This window comes from Drosophila sulfurigaster, chromosome 2L, assembly GCF_023558435.1.
Source record: "Drosophila sulfurigaster albostrigata strain 15112-1811.04 chromosome 2L, ASM2355843v2, whole genome shotgun sequence".
Taxonomy (NCBI): domain Eukaryota; kingdom Metazoa; phylum Arthropoda; class Insecta; order Diptera; family Drosophilidae; genus Drosophila; species Drosophila sulfurigaster.
This window is the reverse complement of record NC_084881.1, coordinates 13,973,185-13,982,170: the sequence shown is the minus strand read 5'-3', so window position 1 is coordinate 13,982,170 and position 8,986 is coordinate 13,973,185. Positions and strand designations below refer to the sequence as shown.

Below are 8,986 nucleotides of genomic sequence, written 5' to 3'. Positions count from 1 at the left end.
CTTGCTGCAATACCATTCCATTTTGCATTCGACAGTTGACAGTTGACTGTCGAGAACATTTTACTTGGCCCAAAATCAATTGTACATGGCCATAATGGCAGTGTCATCGATGGATATACGAGTCTATATGAAGAAAATTGAGCTGGCAGCTGGACCAATCAGCCCAAGAACGAAGACCTGCCACTTCATGTGGCATGCGGGCAAAAACTACCCTTACTACCACAACAGTACACAGGCCAACCTCAACCTCAATTAAAAGAATAGATCGCAATCTTGGCTTTATATATACTATACACCATATATATAGAAGACAGTTCCTAGTAGTGCGCGTGCTAATGGCTTAGTTGATCCAGAAATGGCACCCACAGTGCAAACAATAGACAATTGTCTCAATATTGCCATTTGGCACGTTCCTAACCACTGTGCCAATGCGACTCCCAACGTCTTCTTAAGAACCCACAACCTACAGCAATTCAGCGTTCAGACCACACCCCAAACAAAAAACCAAAAACAAAAACAAAAACTCGTGTCCGCAGCATAAACAAAAGTTTCCGAATGAACATTCAATTTGAGAGTTTCCATAAATTCGACATTGCGACAGTTTTAAATATGAACGAGTTGCCTTTTAGAGAGCATCGGATGCTCTTAATTGGAATCTTGAAAATTAATAGAAACATCTAAAATATGAAACGATTTGAGTTATGCATAACATGTCCAATATCTTTTTTGACAGCATTTTTTCGTCTCGAAACAATATTGCAAAATTTATGGAAACGTTTCATTGCTTTAAAGTAGTAGGCTATTGAATCCGTACTTTGTTGCGCCGGGTATATGGAATTTGTTGTTGGCGATAAGACCATATTATAATAGCCAACTGGGGAAATATTTAGAAATATAAAGCTTTTTTTTCATTTTCCTATCATAAAAGGAAGTCATTAATCAGTTTCAGAAATTGAACAATCTTTATAAAATAAATGGGTACTTTACTCTTATGCTCTTATTTCAAGAATTTCTAGTTCATGACATTATAACCTATACATACCTTCTACTATACATTTTTATAATGAAGAACGATATTCTAATAAAGAATAGTTCCCGAAAGTATTGTAGAGGTATTTGCGATTATCAGATTAAAATGAAGTTCACCTCTATTTTGATAATTCAGCAGTTAAATTATCATACGAATGGGTGCATGGAACCCTTCCAAATATTAGACGTATTTCTAGCATTATCCACTTTGTGTATTTACTAGTCGCCATGACAAAGCCAAAATAAAAAAAAATGTTGGAGTAAAAACAATAAAATGAGTTTCAGTTTTAGCAATTGCTCGTTTATATTTATATATATGCAGATATATATATACTATATTGCGATATCTTTCATTCTTTATCATATACATATACTTAAATCTATACTATACACTTACTTATATACATGCATAACTACGATAATGAGATCGTTATGTCTTTGTGCTTAGTCAGCCTAAATACATACATATACATCGGTAGAGAACTTGTCTTTTATAATAATCGTAAAATTGTCATACTAAAATGTTATAACACTTAACTAAAGTTAACGAATCGCTCGAACGATTGTTTGATTGGTTGATTGATTGATTTATTTTTATTGATTAACATAAACAAATAATACAGTCTTTGTATATAGTCCCGATTTCGGGTCTGAGGTTTATCTGGGAATTGGTATTGGTATATATGTATATTGGTTATAACGATTACAAACTGAAGAATCCGGCTAACTATAGCTATAAGGTACATACGATTAGCATTTAAATAATTAACATAAATTATAATCTAAACTATAGTTTTACAGTTATCTTGTGGCTGAAGAAATCTCTCTAAATATTTTCTATTTTTTTGCTTTCACTCTCCTAATCTTCTCTTCTTGCTTGATATATTTTGGAATTGTTCGCAATACTTTTTACTGTTATATATTCTTTTTCTCTTTTGATTCTACTTTGGCATTCATTACTCAGTTGTAGACACAATCGGATATCTATATAAGATCGGTTATTATATAGCATCGATTGGGCTAGTTGTGTGACTCTTTGATCGTCCTTTCACTGGGGACTGTGGCGATCCCTCCTGGAGAACGCTGCTCTTGCTGCTGCTGCTCCAGCTGCTGCTGATTGCGACTCCAGGCCAGGCACTTCCCATGCCTGGCGGCGCTCGGCAGTCTGTAACTGGAACTGGAATTGGAACTGGATGTTGTGCATTTGGCATCCTGAACATAAAACCAATACATTTTGCATCCACTCCGCTTGCTCTATCTGCTCATGATCTCATCAATGGTGAAGCCCAACGCACGCTTGGGACGCTCCGGGGCAGCCGACGAGGACAGATCCACCGGACTGACCAACTGAGGAGCTGGCGTTGTCTGTGGTGGCGATGTTGGCGCTGCCTGGGCTGCGGCTGCTGCGCTCGTGGCCGATTCGCTGTGACTCTGCAGATGACTCTTGAGATTGGCACGCTGATTGAAGCTGCGATGGCAGATGTTGCACTTGTGGGGTCCCTCCTCCAGATGGGTCACCTTGTGCACGGCCAGAGTGCGCGACTGGCAGAAGCCTTTGCCGCAATCGTTGCACTTGAAGGGCTTCTCCTTGGAGTGAATGTAGCGATGGTCACGCAAATGATCCTGACGCCTGAACGCCTTGCCGCAGATATCACAGGAATAGGGACGCTCATCGGTGTGTGTGCGCTCATGGATCAGCAGATTGTACGATTTTGTGAACTGGCGATTACAGTACTTGCAGATGAACTGCTTCTTGGGGCGACTGCTGCCACCGCTGCCGCCTGCCGCAGCAGCGGCTGCTGCTCCTGCTGCACCGCTCAGCTGCAGTTTGGGTAGAACACCAAAGTGGCGAGCGGCTGCATGCAGATTGTGCAGTCCAGCGGGATAGGGGCGGACATGCGGATGGCCATGGGCTGGGGCATGACCATGTGCCGCATGACCATGATGATGGCCATGGTGATGGGGATGCCCATGATGATGGTGATGTCCCTGTGCTGCGGCAGCTGCTGCCTGTTGTTGCTGCTGCTGCTGGTAGATGGCAGCATTGCGTATCCATTGATTCATCAGCAGCGCCTGCTGATGCACTGCAACAGGATCGGCATTGGCCCCAGCATAGACTGGATAGTGGCCATGTGGATGCTGTTGTTGTTGTTGTTGCTGCTGCTGCATCTGCAGCCACAGACGATGCTGCTGATGATGTTGCTGCTGTTGTTGCTGCTGCTGTTGCTGTTGCTGATAGTGCGCCATGTGTCGCATGTGCAACTGTGTGGCCACCGACTCCTCTGGCGCGACACGTCGTGGCATTGGCTCCTCGGTGGGCGTGTGCGGTGGCGTCAACATTGGCGACAAGCTGCTTTCGCGCTCCTCCTTGATAACAATGAAATCCTCCTCGGCAAAATCTGGTAAAAGCAAATGAAATATGTATTAATTTTAGTTGCACATTTGAAGCATAGAGTTTTGCCGTCGGCAATTCGGCGGTTTGATTGTAATTTGTTGTTGTTGCTTGTGCTTACCTTGTTCTCTGCTTATGTTAAGCTCGTCGTCCACGGTTATGTTGCTGATGGGCGAGGCCGAAGTTGAAGACATATTCCCTGCTTTTATTTTGTGTGTTTCTTTTGCTTTCTTAGCTTTTAGTTTTTGTTTAGCACTTTGATTTGGATCTTTTATTTTTCTGCACTGTCACTTGGCACTAAGCGTTTGTATAGTGTCTGATTATTTTTACGTCTTTTGTGCTTTGCTTTGCTATGTATGGTTGTAGCTGTAGTTGTAGTTGTAGTTATAGTTGTGTTACTGCGCTCTTCTCTTTGCTGCGACGTGCCCACGACAACGTCTCAACTCAAACTGAATTCTGTTTGCGTGCCGCGCTCTCCGACTCAAACTCGTGAAAAGGCAAAACGACGATGTGTGTACGTGTGTGTGTGTGTGTATGCTTATCTCGGCTCTCTTCCTCTCTCGCTCTCTCACTCGATGTGTGCGTGTGTGTCTGTGTTGGTTGAGTGAAGTGACTTCTGCTGTGGCTGTTGCTGCTGCTGCTGTGGCTGCCGCTGCTGCCGTTGCTGTAGCTGTGAGTAGCGCTCGTTAATAACTGAATGCAACTGCGGCGTCGTCGACCGGTTTTGAAGCGAACCAACAGCAGCAGCAGCAGCTGGCTTTGCATAGTTCTTTCCGTTGCCTGTAGTTGTTGTTGTTGCTGTTGCTTTTGCTTTTGCTGTTGTTGTCGGGGTTGAATTTATTTGGAAATGGCAGATACGTACACGCCTACCTGCTGCCCTGTGAAGCGTTCGGATTGGTTGATTTCCACTCCCAACGGCTGCCGTATACAGTATCTCTTGTTGTTGCTGTTGTCGTCGTTCTTTTTTCAGTCTTTCGTTTATTCGGCTGTTGCTGTTGTTGTTGTTGTTGTCGCTGTTGTCTGCACTCTGCGCGCGTGTTCGGCAACACACAACGACAACAACATGCACAGGGACTCCACGACTCCGTCTCGCTGGCTCGGCTTGGCCGGGCTTGGGCATCGTCTCTCGCTCTGGCAGTAAACAAGCGGAAACCGTTGGGCTGATGGTCGGACGCCGTTGTCGGCTGCCGTTGCTGCTGCTGCTGTCGATGCTGCCGTCGATGCTGCTGCTGCTGCTGCTGGCAGGCAGCCATCAGACCATCAGACCCGCATCCCACCCAGGCGCATGCCCCGGCCAGCTGGGCCTGTGTGTCCTGCTCCTGCTGCTGTTGCTCGTGCTGCTTTTTGCCTCGCCCCAGGATATTGTAATCTATTGTCCCTGTTGTTGCCCTTTTTGTTAGTGGATATGTGTGTGTATGAGCTGTCAGTGTGTGCGTTTATGCCTGATTCGTTTACATTTAAATTTTAATTTGCCATACAAATCAGAAATCACTTTTTTTGATTACCTCCCACGTTTTGCCTTGTTCCATTTACCATTTCCCATCTCTCCCATTTGCCTATCTACCCTGTTTTCCGCTTTACACTTTCAACGCAAAATTCAATTAGCCTCATCAAAGCAAAATGTTGTGAAAAGTCATTTTTCGGCGGGCGAATGAGATGCTTCAATTTATCATTTTCCATCACATCATTTATGATAATTTTACAAGTGCTTTAATTTTATACAAAATGAATATGCATTGAAATTGAAATTTTAAGAAATTTGTATATTTTTCAGGAATTTATAATTTTTCATAAAGTCATGATTATAATTAGTAGTTTAGCAATGTTAGAATCTGACTTCTCATTAACGATACCACAAAGAATCTCAAAATATTTCATATAATCAAAACTTCGTTTTCTGAAACATTTTTTTTATTTAACATATTGCCTAAACTATTATTCTGTTTTTCGTTATTATTTGTTTTAAGCAATTTTCTCCATTTTTTCTTCAAGTGTAGCAATTTGCAATAGCAAATTAATGCATTACAATAATTTCGCCCATTATATAATCACAATTCAGCATGAAATCGCAAATCTTTAGTTTAGCTATAAAATGATGGAAAATTGAATTGCTGATGATTTTCTCTACTGTACTCATTATTGCTATTACAGCTAAACGAGATAGTTCAAGCATCTTGTTTGTAGCATATCAAATTGAGAAACTCATTACTGGCAATTTTCTATGGGCAACGGAAGGTGTCATTTAGTTAAACTTATTAAAATAAAGCTACAAATGAAGTATATAATTAAAAAAGAGTATTATTGAAATGAGTATTATTTTATTTTACATTGCTAGAGCAGTAATAAAATCGGTAATCAAACTACACTTGCGTTCACCGTTTTTTAGTCGGTTATCGAAAAAGATTTCTTTCTACGAACTGCAAAATAAGCTAAGCAAATTTTGCTGCTTATCAACGGGCGGTTAGTGCTCAATTTATAATGCCATTTTATGCCATAAAATGTATATGTGAAAGATAGGGTTAGGATTTACAATGTCGTGAAACGTGCTCTTTTGATTTGGCACTCAAGAACGTGTAGAAATAACTCTAGAAAAATGTAGGAAAAATATTTAACGAAATACTTTTACTTCCGTTTAGGATCTTTATATATATTTTTCTACATATTTCATATGTTGCCGTTGGTTGTCAAGTTTCCCACAAGGATTAAATTGCTTGACTGGTTTTACCACACATTACCAAATCGACGGCTGTCATTTCATTAATTAAACATTTCCATTGTCCCTTGGGGTTTTACCCAAAAAAAAGCCGTGCAACGACTAAGACGGCAACTAACGACGGAGACTTGTTCGTTGTTGCCAGCTTACGGCGTTTTTGACTTTTAGCGGGGAAACTCAATGCAAAAGTCACAACCGTGCCGACGAAAGCCAATTACAAAATATTTACACAACAATTTTTCGTCAATTTTCCCAATTCTTTAAGACAACAATCGCGAGCCAGTAAAGGGAAATAGGCAATGTCAACCGGCTAAATCAAATATCCTGGCCAAGAAATTTCCACGCGACGATTGTTTGTTGTTGCTGTTGTACTGTTGTTGTTGGTTGTACTTAGTGTTCCGCTTTGTGTCTTTGGTGGATGGCAGCTTTCTTGGCTGGTTTGGCAACCGACAACCGACAACCAGCAACCAGCAACTGTCGACGTGTTGACACTTGGCAAACAGTCGGCGAACTTTTTCATTTCAAAGTGGTTCCCATTGCCTTTCCGCTGCCCATTCCGAATCCACGCGCAGTAATTAACATCATGTCATAAGTGTACAAAAACAAATAAATAAATAAAAAGATAAAAACACAAACAGAGTCAGTCAGACGGACAGAGGGACAGACGGATTGTGGATGAGTCAGAGTGCGAGTGAGAGTGCGACACATGAAAGACACAGACCGAATATTTCCCAGCTCGCAACATACTCGATTATACTACCATATGATATACGACATCAACTGTCAACTTCCTGCCATGCTAAACATCGACACATGCATAAAGGATTATAACTTGGCCACACATGTATTTGCATACAGCGAGATCGAGAGAGAGAGCGAGAGAGAGCGCGTCTTGCAATGCGGAAACGGAAACAGAAACTGTCCGTGCACTTAGCACAGCTCATAAAAAAGACTGTGAGACTGATCCTGGCCAAGGACCTAAACCTAGTCCTAGAATACTGCACCAATAAAGAAGTCATTGCTGTGCATTCAATTAGGCCATAAAACCATAAAAACCGTCAAGATCGCAGTGCTCGACATTAGTAGCTTCGACCTGGGCGGGTCTGTCTTTTGTGTCGCACAAATTTGGAGCGTAAAAAATATAACAACGAGAGCAGCAAAAAACAAAATCATCATAAAACACTATGCCCAAGTATATTGACAACTTACTTGGACTACATTTCTTCTCTCTCTCTCTCTCTCTGTGATTTTTTGTTGGTCTTCTTTTTTTCTGAGCCATAAAAATTTGTTTGCGCTTCGCAGAAGTAATGTGTCCCTTGGCCCCTGGCCTGACCTGGTTTTTAGCAATTTTTGTCATATTTTTTTGTGCTTCATTTATGTTTGTTTTGTTTTTTTTTACATTTCGTCGAAAAAAATTAGATTTTTTAGTGCAAAGTCTGCATTGTCTGCACAGTTTTTCCACTGCAAGTCGCGGACCAAAAATGCTAATGTTCAAAAAACATTTTGCTGTTATTTCTCTTGACTTTTTACACAGATTGGTATTTTTTCACATTAAAACTGTTTTTTTTTTGTACTTTAATTACTGCGACTTTTAGGTGGCTTTATGCTGGTTCTAAAATATGGTGCATTTTATACCATATTGACCTTCAAATTGTTCTCAGAAATCTATAAAAATTCGATTTTTATTGTGATATGAACTTAATAATGATGGAAAAAACGTTTATAAATCTCAAGAACCATATGCCTTTCATGATTATTAACTCATTTTGAGGTAAAACACGCCCCTTTTGCAGCCTCCATTTATTTTTGTTTTAATTAGTTTTGTAATAAAGTGAAATGGATAAATGAAATGAAATGAATGAAATGAAATGAAAATGGATTGAAAACTATTTTAGAATATTCGTTATATCTTAAGTAATCAATATGCGAGTCGATGGCCTTAGTTGCTAGCACTCCTTTCTTTTAGTTATTATATTATTCTGTGGAATAATTAACATGTAAATAAATAAATAATAATATGTAATCAATAGGAGGCAAATGCTTATTCTTCAAAATTTTATTTAAACCCCTTTCATTTATTTTCTTTAGACTCTTCTCGTCTTCAAACTGCATACTTTTTCAACTTAAAATCTCACTGACTTTGAAGCCGATTTCAAGGCGAAACAAGGAAGCAATTTTCAAAACAAAAAAAATATGGAAGTACCCAGAAAATGCAGCCACGAAAACTGCAAACTGCACAAAAAGTTGCAAAAGTAAAAGTACCGAAATATTGAAATTATTTCAGGCCTTGAATGTGGACTGGGCCAAATGCGCTTTTATAATTAGGTAAATATGCGCTATTACCATTAACAATATTGTAAAGGGATGGGATGTGTGTGCAAAATGTTAAAGTCAAGGTTAGACGGGTGCATTTTGGGCATTGTTGCAATTCGCATTGCTTGCGAAAAGTATCTAAACACACCATAAAGACGTCACGCCCGCGAAAACACACACGCGAAACTCTGGCAATCAAAGTATCAAAAATATCGGCGAAACATCGTTAAAGTGAGCGACCAAGGACATTGGACAACGACAACGACCATAAGTTGCCGCGACCAAAAACCAAAACATTGCTCACGATTTTCACGACGGGCCGTAACTAAAAGGGGTGTACCCTTTACCGTAGTAATTAAACAGGGTTGTCAGGTAGCTGCAGGCAGTCAGGACAGACAGAGAGACAGACGGACGGACGGAGAGCAGTTCAGCCTAACCCTAAAATGTGATCGCTCTCATTGTGTGCGCCTTGTGGTGGGCGCGACGCACTTTTACTCCTTGCCTACTCGAAGGATACCTGGAAAATTGGCCAAAAGGAG

The 8,986-nt window shown here is 40.6% G+C and overlaps 1 protein-coding gene across 1 annotated transcript; it reads right to left on the bottom strand.

The window, feature by feature from the left end:
* Nucleotides 1-2,283: 2,283 nt before the first annotated feature.
* Nucleotides 2,284-4,234, bottom strand: LOC133844346 (protein odd-skipped). The gene is made up of 2 exons (XM_062278292.1): nucleotides 3,543-4,234; nucleotides 2,284-3,428 (listed from the first exon to the last, which is right to left on the bottom strand). Exons 1-2 carry the CDS (start codon nucleotides 3,613-3,615, stop codon nucleotides 2,284-2,286), a joined length of 1,218 nt encoding a protein of 405 aa, XP_062134276.1. The 5' UTR covers nucleotides 3,616-4,234.
* Nucleotides 4,235-8,986: the final 4,752 nt, after the last annotated feature.